The sequence below is a fragment of the Bos javanicus genome, chromosome 28, assembly GCF_032452875.1.
Source record: "Bos javanicus breed banteng chromosome 28, ARS-OSU_banteng_1.0, whole genome shotgun sequence".
NCBI classification, from domain to species: Eukaryota; Metazoa; Chordata; class Mammalia; order Artiodactyla; family Bovidae; genus Bos; species Bos javanicus.
Window position 1 is genome coordinate 11,772,509 of NC_083895.1, and position 16,483 is coordinate 11,788,991.

The 16,483-nt window shown below is 38.0% G+C and overlaps 1 protein-coding gene across 7 annotated transcripts in view; it reads left to right on the forward strand.

Moving 5' to 3' along the window:
- The window catches only part of RYR2 (ryanodine receptor 2), an 830,734-nt gene that overhangs the window by 625,397 nt on the left and 188,854 nt on the right, over positions 1–16,483 (forward strand). For 6 of the 7 annotated variants that reach the window (XM_061404941.1, XM_061404935.1, XM_061404936.1 and 3 more), the window contains 4 exons: positions 1,455–1,544; positions 2,308–2,445; positions 10,978–11,055; positions 12,725–12,800. In XM_061404941.1, coding sequence (XP_061260925.1) covers positions 1,455–1,544; positions 2,308–2,445; positions 10,978–11,055; positions 12,725–12,800 — 382 coding nt within the window. The remainder of the gene's footprint in view (positions 1–1,454; positions 1,545–2,307; positions 2,446–10,977; positions 11,056–12,724; positions 12,801–16,483) is intronic. The other variant, XM_061404939.1, reaches the window with a different exon arrangement.

The following is a 16,483-nucleotide window of genomic DNA, read 5'->3' on the forward strand; positions in this document are numbered from 1 at the left end:
GTGCTGGGAAAACTGGACAGCTACATGTAAACGAATAAAATTAGAACACCTCCTAACATCATACACAAAAATAAACTCGGGAAGACAAATTCAGTAAGACATAGTGACTCTGCATCCAGAAATCTTTTAAGAAAACTTTACCTTTTATGTGTAATTTTACATTACAAAAAGATCTTGAAAATTTTTAATCAGAATTTAGTAATTATTTACATCTTCTTGTCTTCAGTTGCATCTCTTATCACTAAATAGATCTTCATTTCCCTTACAGGGCAAGATGGCATGTTTTATTTGCATTGTCTATAAAAGAGGAGTGACTTGAATGAGATAACTAAGTAGCCCCAATGTCTGACACAAGTCCTACATACTTTTATGAGATTTTTTCTAGAGGAAACATCGTGCACAGTTGTCACATTTCAGTTGAGCCTAGTAAAACTTGAAAGAAGATGGTTAAAATAGGTTTGTCAGAGAAATTAAGTTGAGATGATGCAGGAATCTAAAATGAGGATACACTGCTTTGCTGAAGGGAAAATCAAACAGCAATAGTTCCAAAAGATGTTTGTGTCACGTGGCAATTCAGTATTACCCAGTTTCAATCCTTGCCCTGGCCAACCAGTCCCTTCCTTCCTCTAAGAAACCCCATTTTTGTTAAGCATGTGACTTATTCTTTGTTCAGTAATTTAACCATGTTAGTAGGTGAGTCAGTAAGAGTAAAGTATCTGCCCTATTTAAAGACTCTATTAGATACTAAGCTGTTGGGGGGTGGTGATGGAGAGGAAGTTTACAGGAAGGCGGTCCTGAGCTGTTTCAGCCTAGTTATTCAGATTCCATTGACATACAGGGAAACACTGAAGTGTGCCAGATTATATGGGCAAAAGCATGTGGGACGAATGTGTTGATAGGTCATTGAACATAGGAATAGCAAAACAAATAGCACTATTTAGGGAGGCTTCCAAATTAAACAGCCACTTCAGATTAAAATGAGTGTCTCACATACATGCGTCACAGGTTGAGGTCCTTAGTTAAACATGATGAGCTAAAATGAATATCACATTGGCTGTGCAGCCTGTAGCTGCCTCCTAGGGGAGGGCGATTGACATAATCACAGATCTGTCTAAGGAAGGCTGGATGCTATTTATCTCTGCATAAAAAAAATGTATGCCAGGAAATTCCCTGGTGGTCCAGTTGTTATGACTCACCACTTTCCCTGTGGTGAGGGGAAACAAACAAACAAACAAAATTGGTCTGAGAAACAAACAAACAAAAAATTGTTCCAGGTGATCACTCAAAATAATATTGACTAGGATGAAAATCTTTATATTGACTTATACTGGATAAAAGTTCAAACCTTAATGCTTATCTTGGTTGATTTTAAATTTATCAAGTACATACTTAAACACATGCACACCTACACTCTAAAATTAATGCATGTAAAACAATTTTGATTTTTTTTTTAGTTGGCAAATGGATGGATTTATGGAGAAATATATTCAGACTCATCTAAAGTTCAACCATTAATGAAGCCATATAAACTATTATCTGAAAAGGTGACTTTTTTTAAGTTTACGTAGCTTTAATTTGGGGGTGGAAGTTTTTGCTATGTAAATTTCTTATTAAAATGTCTTCTTTATACATACTATTTATACCCTTTCTCAAAGGTCTCCTTTTTACATTTTTTTTTGTCTTCTTTTTCTTCATAATCCAATTTTCTGTCAGTATTTAACTGGTTATTCTCCTTTCTATGTAATATTTTTCTGTTTTTTAAAAAATTTTTATTCCTCTTCTATATATTTAAGAACTTTAGAAAATATTCTTATCAATCTAAAGAGTCTTTTGTTAAGTTATAATGAAGTAATATATTTTAGTATTTTTATTATTTATGTTTTCATGTACTTTACTTCTGTTGGGGGAAAAGCAGTATCTTGACAAATGAACTGTAAAGGATTTTCTGGCTCCCTGCTTATAGAATAAGTTACTTCTCTGTTTATTCAGATTGTAGAAATGCTGTCAAGCACATGTCATATAATCTGGAACTTTTTCCTAATAGTGATCCTGCTTTCTAGGGAAACTAAAGAAAATTAACCTCATGCTATAGTAAGCCAGGATCCCTCTTAGCATCATTAGTCAAACTAGATTTCAGCTCACATTCTGCTCTTCAGAATTTTTACTTTCCTTTTTTATTTTTAAATAAACAGTGCTAATCAAAAATGTTTAGGTGAAGGTAGAGTATTTCAGAACAAAGCGTTAAATATTTTAAACTTTTATTTAGGTTCATAATATGCCATCTTTTTATCTTTTTTTTCTTTCTAGGAAAAAGAAATTTATCGCTGGCCAATCAAAGAATCTTTAAAAACTATGCTGGCTTGGGGATGGAGAATTGAAAGGACCCGAGAGGGAGACAGCATGGCCCTTTATAACCGTACTCGTCGTATTTCTCAGACAAGTCAGGTAAATATCACAGTGATGTCTGTATCATTTTAAAATAATTTGAGTATTTCATTTAATTATTGTGTTTTCCACAACAACTAATTTGAAAATTCTGAAGACTAATATAAAGTTTGGAAAGTCTACTTTTTCTTTAAGTAAGCTTAGGCCTTGGAGTTTATCTGTCAGGCTGTACTTCTCCTGATGGTATATAAAGGAGTACCTGGTGATAAAGTCTTGAAGGTATGTTAATAAATACGTTCCTTACCTACAATTAGGTTGTCTATTAAGGTTTTGTCTCCTTGCCAATAAGAACTGCAGATTGGTTCTTAGGGGCTAGTGGAGTGGTCAGAAGTAGTTCTGGATCTAAAGCTTCCATGGATGTACTTGCAAAGGGAAGATACACAACTGGACAGGCAGAGCAGGAATGAAAGAGCACACTGTTAGTGTGCCGAGTCAAGGAAGTCAGTCAACTGAGCAGAGCGTGGCTGTGGGGCTTCTGTGCTCAAGAGGGCACAGTAAGGACAGCCTTGATCTTGAGAACCTTTGTTGTTGCTGAGTTGCTAAGCTGTGTCCGACTCTTTGCAATCCCATGGACTGCACCATACCAGGCTTCCTTGTCCTTCACTATATTCCAGCATTGCTCAAAGTCATGTCCGTTGAGTCAGTGATGCCATCCAACCATCTTATCCTGTATCTGCCACTTCTCCTCCTGCCCTCAATCTTTCCCAGCATCAGGGTCTTTTCCAGTGAGTCAGCTCTTTGCATCAGGTGGCCAGAGTATTGGAGCTTCAGCTTCAGCATCAGTCCTTCCAGTGACTCTTCTGGGTTGATTTCCTTGCTCTCCAGGGGACTTTCAAGAGCCTTCTCCAGCACCACAGTTTGAGAGCACCAGTTCTTCAGCACTCAACCTTCTTTATGGTTCAGCTCTCTCATCCATACATGGCTACTGGAAAAACCATAGCTTTGATTATATGGACCTTTGTAGGGAAAGTACCAAACACTTTGCCTTCTTGCATTTGTTTTTCTTTGGAATGGTTTTGGTCACTGCCTCCTGTACAGTGTTATTAACCTCCATCCATAGTTCTTCAGGTGCTCTGTCTATCAGATCTAATCCTTTGAATCTGTTTGTCACTTCTACTGTATAATCATAAGGGATTTGATTTAGGTGATACCTGAATGACCTGAGTGATTTTCCCTACTTTCTTCAATTTAAGTCTGAATTTTTTAATAAGGTCTCATGATGTGAGCTGGAGAAGGCAGTGGCACCCCACTCCAGTACTCTTGCCTGGAAAATCCCACGGACGGAGGGCCTGGTGGGCTGTAGTCCATGGGGTCACTAAGAGTCGGACACGACTGAGCGACTTCACTTTCACTTTTCACTTTCATGCATTGGAGAAGGCAGTGGCACCCCACTCCAGTACTCTTGCCTGGAAAATCCCATGGACAGAGGGCCTGGTGGGCTGTAGTCCATGGGGTCACTAAGAGTTGGACACGACTGAGCAACCTCACTTTCACTTTTCACTTTCATGCATTGGAGAAGGAAATGGCAACCCATTCCAGTGTTCTTGCCTGGAGAATCCCAGGGACGGGGGAGCCTGGTGGGCTGCCGTCTATGGGGTCGCACAGAGTCAGACATGACTGAAGCGACTTAGCAGCAGCAGCATGATATGAGCCACAGTCAGCTCCAGGTCTTGTTTTTGTTGACTATATAGAGCTTCTCCATCTTCTGCAAAGAATTTAATCAGTCTTATTTTGGTATTGACCATCTGGTGATGTCCATGTGTAGAGTTGTCTCTGTTGTTGGAAGAGAACCTCTCCTTGACCAGATACCAGCTGGCTCTTTGATTTCTTCTAGGAGCTAAACCTGACCTTGTCCCTTTCAAGCTGCTTGGGTTACTATATTTGGTTTAGCCAAAATATTGTGTTTTTTGTTGCCATTTATATTGATAACATTTTTGAAGAAAGAAAATGAAGACACTCAAAGCATGTGTTTCGCATGCTTCACATTTGAAATATACTGTTAAATAGATTTAAGTTCTGATTTGGGCCTACTCTGCTCAGTCACTCAGTCATGTTCGACTGTTTGTGGCCCTGTGGAATGTAGCCCAACAGACTCCTCTGCCCATGCAATTTTCCAGGCAAGAATACTGGAGTGGGGTACCATTTCCATTTCTAGGGGATCTTCCTGACCCAGTGATCGAACCTGGGTCTCTTGTGTCTCCTCCTAGTCTGCCTGCTAGTAGAGGCAGATTCTTCACAACTAGCACCATCTGGTAGCCCAGATGCATATTTTACATCAAATTCTCTTAAGTATCATGAACATAGAGGTTTGTAAAAGCATACTTTTCCTGTTATCATGATTGCACATATTTCTAACTAAATTCCATTTTGTTTTAATCTGTTTAAACAAATATTGAGCACAAACTGAGTCCTGGGCCATAGGAATATAAAGATAACAAGATCTGATTGTGTTCCAAAAGACTCACAGTTTGGTGTTAGAGACAATCAGGTTAAACGTACTCCAATGATAAGATTTAGGCTAGTGATACATACAAGGTACTCAGAGTGCAGAGAATGGAATTATCTGGGTTTTTCTTTTTTTCCCCTCTAAATTGTATAGGAAATAAGGAAATTATTACATAATGGAAGTGATGTGAAGCTTTGCCAGGAAACATAGATTCTCCCCCATTCTTGATAGCAAAAATTATGGGCTCTAATTTAAAACTGCGTGTGTTGAATGAGAGCATGCCCTTTGAAATAATAATGGTCCCAATTCTGTGAGCCAGTACTAAAGAGTAGAAATGGTAGAAGGCAGATAAGAAAAAAGACCTTCTCTTAGCCAGAAAAAAACTGGGCCTATATAGCATGCCGGAGCACAGCCCAGAGAAGCCAAGGGAGGGGCTGCAGCAGAATGAGGGGAACTCCATTCTCTTGTTGCTGCCTTTGCCAAATGTTTTCTCACCACTGCCGTCGGAGTGGGTAGGGCCGACTGCTAAGTAGCCTCTCCCTGTCCTGTCTCTAGAATATTTCTCGAATAACAACAAAGGAAGAGAAGCAAAGGGTCATTCTATGATTTTAGCCATGCTCACCTGAAGATTAACATAACTTATGGGTTGCATACTTTTGCAAACACCCCTGAAAAAAAACAAACAAAAAAACCCGGTAACTGACGATGAAACATAACAAGCTCCAAAATGGTTCTGGGTCATGTCAGATATAAAATCTTACCCCAGATTTAAGAAACTGATTTTAAAACATTGAAAGTCATTACAGACTCTGTGAATTATAAGGTATAAACTGTAACCAATCCATTGTCAGAAAAGGATTACCTTTTTCTTTAACCCCAGGAAAATTCATTGTTTTGCTGAATTAAACTTTTCTTGAGCGTGCTAAAAAATGCTATGTTGTGTTTATTTCCTTTTTTCCTTACTTCCCCTTTAGCTCGTAATGTAGTTTTCAGTGCCCATTAGGCCCTCAATAAATATGATTTTATATGATACCCATATAACCATCACTTAAGTCTTACTGATTTTCAGTGACATGTGTGATATATGACATATATTGTTAAACCCCCTGTGTCATTCAAAAATATTAGGAGGTGCCTATGCTAGACATATGGATTAAGAGGGACAGCCCTAGAGGTAGGCTTCAATCCTGGGACTTCCACTCTGTGGAAATAAACTGCTGGGCATATTACTTAATCTGTTTACCTCAGTAGATGGTAACTCATGATTACCATTATTATTTACATATTTTTAATGTCAGGAAGCATTTTTTCAAAGGTAAATAAAAGAGCTTGTTTGTGTTTGTGGTACTTTGACTTTTAGTAAAGAAAGAATATTTTTATCAGTGTCAGAAACAGAAAGCAGCAAATGCTGCAAATATATTTATAATCCTTGTCATTATTTTCACCCTAACATTATTGAAACATAATCCAATATAATTTGAAATGTTAAAATGGATTATCATTTCTTAATTACTAACGTTACAGTATTATCATCTTTTTCAGTTATCATCTTGCTAAGCTTCTTAATGTCGTTCCTCTCTCCAGTATTGATTTCCCATGTGATTATAAAGATATTTTCTATTATGTAATAGGTACACTCTTGAATAAATTAAGGAACACTTTTGATGGCATCACTTTATATTAAGGACTATCTACTTGGATGAATTGAAATCACTTGTTGACATGATTCTGAGCCAGTATGCTTCATTTATTTCTGCTGGGACTCAGCACTGTGTCTGCAAGGCAGAAGTGGCCTGTATTTAACTCAGCAAGATCTGGGTTTGAAATCCTGGCCTCGCCGTTGAGTAGATAGCTTTTTTATGAGCTTGGGCACACTGCTTAACCTTTCTATGCTGCAGTTTTCTCCTTTTAAAAATAAAACAGCAAAGAGCATCTAATTTACAAGATTATTGTGAGGATTGCATTGTAATGCTTACAAATCACTTAAGAGTGTGGTGAGCATATATTGCAGTCAACATTGGACCTTATTATGATCATTGTAAGCATGATTTCAGGAAATTTACTACTCAATTACAATTTTATAATTTGCATATTAAGATAATATATGGGCATAGACAAAGCCAATAACTTGATAGAATATAGAATAGAGTGTATACCTATATGTGCTGCTGCTGCATCGCTTCAGTCGTGTCTGACTCTGTGCGACCCCATAGACGGCAGCCCATCAGGCTGCCCTATCCCTGGGATTCTCCAGGCAAGAACGCTGGAGTGGGTTGCCATTTCCTTCTCCAACGCATGAAAGTGAAAAGTGAAAGTTAAGTTGCTCAGTCGTGTCCAACTCTTAGCGACCCCATGGACTGCAGCCTACCAGGCTCCTCTGTCCATGGGATTTTCCAGGCAAGAGTACTGGAGTGGGGTGCCATCGCCTTCTCCAATACCTATATGTAGAATCTATCGATAAAATATGACACAAATCAACTTATCTATTAAACAGAAACAGATGTGCAAACATAGAGAATAGATTTGTGGTTGCCAAGGTGAAGGAGTGGGAAAGGGAAGGCCTGCGAGTTTGCACTAACAGATGCAAACTATTATACACAGACAGGATGGATAAACAGCACAGTCCTACTGTGCAGCACGGGGAACTATCCTCAGTATCCTGGGATAAGCTATAATGGAAAAGAATGTGAACAAAGAATATATATAAATGTATGTGTATGTAACTGAATCATGGTTGTACAGCAAAATTAGTGCCACATTGTAAATCAACTATACTTTAATAAAATAAAAAAGAATGAGTGTAAAAATGCTGACAGAATTAGAAGTGGGGAGATCTGATTCGAGGTGCTAAACTGGTAAATTTTGACTTGATAGTCACATCAGCAGAAAAGGAGGACATTTCTGGCAATTTAAGGTGTATTCCATAGGCTCTTAATAGTTACTTTTTACCCCCAATTTTATTTTCTTGTATCTAGTTTTTATCACGCATGTAGAATATACATTATTTAAACAAATTTTTAAAATAAGCTTCTAACCTAAGAAGGAGAAGAGGATGTATAAAATTTGTTACCTCAGTTCAGTTCAGTTCAGTCACTCAGTCGTATCCAACTCTTTGTGACCCCATGGACTGCAGCATGCCAGGCCTCCCTGTCCATCACCAACCCCTGGAGTTTACTCAGACTTGTGTCCATTGAGTCGGTGATGCCATCCAACCATCTCATCTTCTGTCGTCCCCTTCTCCTCCCACCTTCAATCTTTCCCAGCATCAGGGTCTTTTCAAGTGAGTCAGTTCTTCGCATCAGGTGGCCAAGGTATTGGAGTTTCAGCTTCAGCATCAGTCCTTCCAATGAATATTCAGGACTGATTTCCTCTAGGATGGACTGGTTGGATCTCCTTGCAGTCCAAGGGACTCTGAAGAGTCTTCTCCAATACCGCAGTTCAAAAACATCAATTCTTCAGTGCTCAGCTTTCTTTAGAGTCCAGCTCTCACATCCATACATGACTATTGGAAAAACCATAGCTTTGACTAGACAGACCTTTGTTGGCAAAGTAATGTCTCTGCTTTTTAATATTCTATTTAGGTTGGTCATAACTTTTCTTCCAAGGAGCAAGTGTCTTTTAATTTCATGGTTGCAGTCACCATCTGCAGTGATTTTTGTGCCCCCCCCAAAATAAAGTCTGTCACTATTTCCATTGTCTCCCCATCTATTTGCCATGAAACAATGGGACTGGATGCTGTGATCTTAGTTTTCTGAATGTTGAGTTTTAAGCCAACGTTTTCACTCTCCTCTTTCACTTTCATGAAGAGGCTCTTTAGTTCTTCGGTTTCTGCCATAAGTGTGGTGTCATCTGCATATTTGAGGTTATTGATATTTCTCCTGGCAATGTCGATTCCAGCTTGTGCTTTGTTACCTATCTTGAACTAAAATATAGGCTAGGACAGAGGAATAATTCATTCATTCTTTCAGTAGATATTTCGTGAGCACCTTCTATGTTCCATGCACTGTCCTAAGCTTTTCAGATAGTTCCCTGAACAACATAGACAAACACCTCTGCTCTCACGGAGTTTCCTGCTTATGGGGAAAGTAAACAATAGATTTAAGTAAATTACATGTTATATCACAATATGATCAATATTTTGGAAAAAGAAACCTGCATAGAAAGGCAGATTATGAGTGTAGAGGAGGGAGCTGAATAACCTGTGGGGATGAGTTGCAATTGTATATGGTGTTATCAGAATAGATTTCATGGAGAAGATAAATTGAATAGAGCTGGGAGAGTTAGACACATCCAGGGGAAGAATGTGACAAGTCATGCGTGTGCTCTGAGGTGTGGGAGTAGCCTGACTTTGTGAGAAACAGCAAAGAATGCGGTAAAGTTGGAGCTAGGGACTAACAGCAAGATGGGAGGAGAGGTCTCAGGAGCCAAATCAGGCAGGACACAGGGGGCCATTTTAAGATATTGGAGAAGTGTTTTGGCATCAGATATAATTAATTTAAAACCTTGATTCTGCTGTTTACTATTCACATCATGGTCATTAAAATTAATTATTCTGAATCACTTTCTTTCTCATTTTAAAGTGGCAAATAGCAATATCTCCTTTTCAAAGCTGTTCTAAAACTTGAATGAAATAATCTATACGCTTTACATATAACCATTCACATGGTGATTGTTATTTGTTGTTATTATTATTGCTAAGAAGACTAGAGTTAATTAAATTCTGAATGGGTACATATTCCAGGTAACTTGAGATTATAGAAGAAATTGGCCAGTCTTCTGATTTCTGCATATGTAAAGAGGAGAAACAGGTGATGAAAACTTTTAAAAGAATCTCTCTCTGAATAAAGAGATGTCTACTTGCATTCTTTAAATCAGTCTCAATAATTCAATGTAAAACCAAGAGGATATACATTTCAGTTATATAAGCAACATGGTCTAAGAGGATATTAAATACTAAGAATTTTATTTTAGGAACAAATAATGTTATCGACATCAGCTGTATTTTATTCATTTATTCAACAAAAGTTGCAGAGAGTCTAATACTTTTTTATTAGTTGTAAGACATGATTGCTCTATCTCAATATCTGTGAGATTGGCAATCATTTTATAATCCTAATTTGATGAAAGATGGCCTGTGCCAGACTCTGGGAATACTAAGACAAATACGACTTAGTCCAGGCCTGCAGATTTTTACTGTGCTGTGGAAAGGCTTATAACTCAGGGAATAACACAATAAATATTTTTGGAAGTATATTTCTTACAATAGAGTAGAGAAGGAATCAAAGAAGGGTGAGATAGAAGGCTGAAAGAAACTCCTTAGAAGAAGTTGTATACATCCCACAAAACAAAAACATTAAATATCTAAGTTAGAGCAAAGACAGTGGATATGGAGGGAAGCGGTTGTATAGCAGAGATGTTTTTGTGGTAGAAGAGATGGAATTTTGTGACTGATCCATAATAGCAATTGAGGAGGAATAATCAGAGGTGGTTGCCATGGGTCTGGACTGGGCAACCAGGTTGGGTATGGTATGTGAAATGAGGTTAGTACTGGGCGGGTGGTAGCAAGGAGCAGATAATGCTTTTGATTTTAGATTTTGTGTTAGGCACACTTTTGGTTTCCAAAGATGATCCCCAGTCACCGTCCTCTTTGGAGTGGTTGCTTTCCTGGGCTTCGCTATTTGGCCTATAAAGACATTTATAAATACTGATCTCTGATTAGCTTGTATTTGTGTGAGGAGAAGTAAATTTCACTACAGCTGATAAGAATTTATAAGAAACTCAAGAAATCAATTATCCTTTGACTTGAGTAATATTTCAGAATCGTGCACATCCCGAGCATTAACTCTCTGGATTGGCAGACCCTAAGATATTGGGATGTATTATTCAACCTGAAATAAATGTCAGACACCCAAATATAATTTAATCTGCTAGATAACATTTGTAAAATCTGCTTGTTTAGCTATAGCCCGTTTTATCTGAGGAGATGGTGCATTTGAGAAGTTACTTGCCTTATATTTTCAAAGTAACTCTTAAATCTCTCTCCACTGGGTTTTCTCATGAGATGTTATTTTTTGTAAATTACCTAGGTTTCTGTAGATGCCGCCCATGGGTACAGCCCACGAGCCATTGACATGAGCAATGTTACACTATCCAGAGATCTGCACGTAAGTACTTTTAAAAATATTCTGCAAATTTCATTTTTAAAAAGTGTACATGCATTTCCTGCATGTATTTTACAGCATGAATTATTGAATGTACTGATCATAGAGAAGGTCCGTGGAATTTATTGATTATGTACCCTAAGCTTTTAATGCTGTGAAAGTTGATAGAACTTTTTCAGGGTGTTTCCTTCAAATAATATATTTTCTTTAAAGATCATATCTATTTTTTAAAACCCTAATATAATTATATAGAAGAAGAAGAAACTAAATCAGTAATTTATAATGCTCAAAGATCATTTTAATTACTCATGAAAAAATATGTGTTATAAGTCGGGGGTCTCCATCCTGTGGGATCTAATGCCTGATGATTAGAGGTGGAGCTGATATAATAATAATAGAAATAAAGTACCCAGTAAATGTATTGAGCTTAAATAATCCTGAACCCCCTGAGTCTATGGAAAAATTTCTTCCATGAAACCAGTCCCTGCTGCCAAAAAGGTTGGAGACTGCCGTTCAGTTCAGTTCAGTCACTCAGTCGTGTCCGACTCTTTGCGACCCCATGAACCGCAGCACACCAGGCCTCCCTGTCCATCACCGACTCCCGGACTCCCCCCAAACCCATGTCCATTGAATCAGTGATGCCATCCTCTTCCTCTGTCGTCCCCTTCTCCTCCTGCCCTCAGTCTTTCCCAGCGTTAGGGTCTTTTCCAATGCGTCAGCTTTTCGCATCAGGTGGCCAAAGTATTGGAGTTTCGGCTTCAACATCAGTCCTTCCAATGAACACCCAGATCTGGTCTCCTTTAGGATGGACTGGTTGGATCTCTTTGCAGTCCAAGGGACTCTCAAGAGTCTTTTCCATAAGTTGTTTATTTAACCAAACTGACAACATTTTGCTTGCTCCTGCCATAGTTCTCTTTTGTCAATAAGGAGCCTACTGTGAAATGCCTGATTTGAGTGAAAAGATAAAATTTGTTACCATGGGACATAAGTTGACAGGTCAATATAATGATCACACAATGATATTGGCATTGTTAGTATCATTCCTAGAGAAGTAAGTATACAAAGATAAAAATCTAAGATTATTAAATCTTGGGCTTCCCTTTTGTCATTTTCTGGTATGAATGTGTTAAAATGACATAGTAAACTTGTCTTAAGTGAAAGGAATCTTAGAGGTAATCTTGTCAAAGTCCAAAGGCCACAGAAAAAGTTAATGAGCCTCCAAGGTCTCTCACCTGGATTGGGACAGACATTCATTCAGTCTGTTCATTGGATGTTCCCTGTGTTCAGTGTTCATTCAGTAAGGTTTAATCATCTTGTAAAGCTTTAGAAATTGAAATAAAAACTTGTAAACCGACATATTTTTAAAGTCTATAGCTAGTTTGAAGTTTCATTATTAAATTAATAAAACACGTGTCTTTAAACATTTCAAAGAACAATGACCTTTCCCATCGAATCATCTCTGGCTATTTACTACTTTATAATTTCACAGATCATTAGAAACCTTTGAAATTTCAGATTATAAATAATTTTCTTTTAGATGTATTTTAGCACTAACACACTATAATTTACTCATTTAAAACATGTTTGTTATTACATATTGGAAACAAAAATTATCTTTTTCTAGTATCCTTTTAAAGTATAACTTAGTTGCAAAATATTTTGTTTGTTTAAGGCTATGGCAGAAATGATGGCTGAAAACTACCATAATATATGGGCAAAGAAAAAGAAACTGGAACTGGAGGCCAAAGGTAATATTTTTAAAAATCCTTGTTAAAAAATGACCAGAGGTTGAGTCTATGAACGTACGATAAGGATAAAGTAGTCTTTTTGGCACAAGAGCTCATTATATCTTTAGTTTATTAGAATGGTTCAAATATAGTTATAATAGTTTCAAGGTAGAAATGCTATTTCCTGATTTCCTTATTGCTAGTATATAGTTCCTGATGTCTCAGAATTTTGATGGCCCATCAAATGGTCTCTCTTGCCCATTTTAGCCTGTAGATATCTATATTTGTCATCCTTTTAATTAATTAGACCTCCTTCAATGATTCCACCCCAGCCTAAATATTTCTCTTATTTCATTGTATCTCCTATCCTCAGCGTCATTGTTTTGTTCAGTCCAGTTGCGTACTGTCTCTTACATGCCTTTGCTTGCCCTTTCCGGCTGTTTTTGTTGAATACTAAAATGACCTAATATTCCCTTAGTCATTTCTAAAATCTTTTCTTAATTTATTAAGAAAATTATATTTCTCAAAAATAAGTATGTAATATTTGCGTAAATATTTTGTTCAGTTACATGCATCTTGTACTGATCATCTCTTTCATTGTCATTTATTCAGCATTAGATTATATGCATGTTGTTTATGTTTGTGTGTGTTCTCTTATTATCTTCTATGTGGGTTTCTTTTCCCCAGTGAAAATATAATTCACGCTCAGGGCTGTAACTTTTATGATTTTTGTCATCCTTATTGTATAGCTCTGGATACCAGGAAGCTCTATTTCTTACTTATTGATATAGGTAAAAGTATGGAGGAAGATCATTTTGAAGAGTGAGAATATTTCATAATGAAAGGAATAGGTTTCATTGGAGGATAGTACCAGGTACTAAGCACTGGGAAACAGAATCACACAAATTAGAATTGGTCATAGGAATGAACAGAGAGAATTTCATGTACCAAAATTGCCTCTTCCAGAATTTGGCTTAGGGCTAGGCCCATTTTTCTAGAAACATCCTATAAATGTTTGTAAAATGAATGATCAGCTCTTTGGTTGACAGATAGATGTATGAATAGATGGAAGGATGGATGGAGAGCAGAGTCACAGTATTTTCACTTAGTAAAGTTCTTGGGGCATTGTCCACATAACTAGTTGACAAAGTTACTCTTTGTTCCATATGCAAATTACATGACAAATTTAGTTTTTCTTTTCTAAGTATGTTTCAGTTACTATGGTTTGGTTATGATTAAAAGTAATTAATCAGACTATATGTAAAATAGATAGCTGGGCTTCCCTTGTGGCTCAGCTGGTAAAGAATCTGCCCTCAGGTTCTTTGTGGAAGACCTGGGTTCAGTCCCTGTGTTGGGAAGATTCTCTGAAGGGAAAGGCTACCCACTCCAGTATTCTGTCCTGGAGAATTCCATGGACTATATATAGTCCATGAGGTCACAAAGAGTCAGACACGACTGAGCAACTTTCACTTCACTTCACTTCAAAATAGATAGCTAGTGAGAAGCTGCTGTATACTGCTGGGAGCTCAGCTTGGTGTTCTGTGATTATCTAGAGTGGTGGGATGGGAGGGTAAGAGGCAGGTCCAAGAGGGAGGGTATATGTATGTATACACACACACACACACACACACACACACACACACACACACACACACACATAGATGATTCACTTCATTATACAGCAGAAACGAACATAACATTGTAAATCAACTATATGCCAATTAAAAAAAAAAAGTAATAAGCAGCTATCTTATTACTCCCTTCTAAGTAAGTGCACTACAAAGTCATCATTATCCTTTAATTTCTGAGCCAGCCATTAAGTGCCCTGCCATCAGTGTTTTCTTTGAAGGATATCACTTGTAAATGAGGCATCCATACCTCTGCATCCAGCTTGTCTTGATTCAAATTCCTTGTGTGGAAACACGAACATAGTTACAGCAAAGGGTAAAAGATGAGGTGGCAAAATTAGAATTCTTACTCCTTTCAAAGGAGACAGTGAGTTGTTTAGCATTAAAACAGCAGACTAGTAGGACAGGTGTTGAAATGCAGAGCACTGGATCTTGGCATTTAAGTATTGCAGCTGATAGAAGGGAGAAATGAGTCTTGGAACCAGAGAGGCTTGAGACTGGGACAGTTTTAGGACAGAAACTCCAGGTGTCTATTCTCCACTTTGTCTCTCTCCTGGAGAAAGCCAACTCATGTCTTGACAACTCTACTTCTGTTTTTAAGAAGATCTGGGTGGAAGTGTACCAGGGGCCTGTCACCTACTGCATGTAGCTCTTGGGGAGGGCGTGGTGATGGGGTGTGTGTGTGTGTGTGTGTGTGTGTATGTGTGTGTGTGTGTGTGTGTGATGTTTGAGAGAGATAATAAGGAAACAACTTGAAATACCCCTTTAGTCTTTCAGACACCTGGGCAATTAAGAAAATCAGTGTTGAAGCCACCCACTTTTCTTTTGGCCCCACCCAGAGCCCTTTTTATCATCCCTACATCTATGTACAGAAGACGAATCCACTTTAGAGAAATCTGGAGAAAGTTTCCTCTTCTACTCTCCCAGATTGTCTGTTCCTTAGTGCTTTCCCAACCTCCTTGAAGAATCTAGCAGAGTTGGGGGAAATCAGGCAGTTTAAGGAGTATATCAGGAATAGAATAAAGGAGTGAAAGTCCAAGAAATTTTATCTATGCTCCCCAGTTAGTGAAAAATGGAAACAGCTAGCATTCCTTTTTATTCTTTGTTTCCTACTAACACGTATTTTGGGCTCTGATGATCTGTCATGAAGCCAAGAAAAGCAGAGGTATCAAGCAGTTTTGACCCTTTCGCATGAATGAATGCACTCGGCCGGTGCTGTATGTTTGAGGCAGAATCCTAGAAATTACTAAACATTTGTTCACCTCTCAAGTGTAGCTAGTTTCTTTACTTCCCTTCCACACGGTATCTTTTATAAATGGGCCAGATCAAGGTAGTCCACTCCCTTTAGCTAAGTGGCACAGCAAAGGACATAATTTCAAGTCTGCTGGCTGACTTTAAGTATCTGCCCTATCTAAGGCTGAAGGTTCTCTGTGTCCTTGGTTTAGTTGCTAATTTGTGTCAGACTCTTGCGACCCCATGGACTGTAGCCCACCAGGCTCCTCTTTCCATGGGATTCTCCAGGCAAGAATACTGGAGTAGGTTGCCATTTCCCTCTCCAGGGGATCTTTCTAATGCAGGGATTGAACCCCAGACTCCCGCATTGCAGGAGGATTCTTTACCAATTGAGCTGCAAGGGAATCCCTTTGTGTCCTTAGGATTTTTAAAGTTTAAGCTTTTTTCTTTTTCTCCCTGTCTCTCTCTCTCTCTTTCTCTTGCCCCCTTCCCCCCACCTCCCTTGCCTCTCTACCTTTCCCAAAATGATCTGTTACTGTCTGATCCCTAAATCATTGGGGATTACGAATTAAGTTGTTAGTTTCCCTAGGAATGAAGAACTGCATTCAAAAATAGGTCATAACTGCAGGGTGATTAAATTAAATATTTACATTATAACTTTTTTTCATAAAATATGCTAGAAGTCAGATTTGTCCTCAGCGGGCTTAGTAATTTATTCCATATCCTTCTTGCTGGTCCCCAAATGTTTATTAGTATTATTGTATGACAGTTGTAGTCTATTGACAGTTATAGTTGTATCAGACTGTAAAATAAGTGACGGCTTCTTAATATGCTTCATATCAG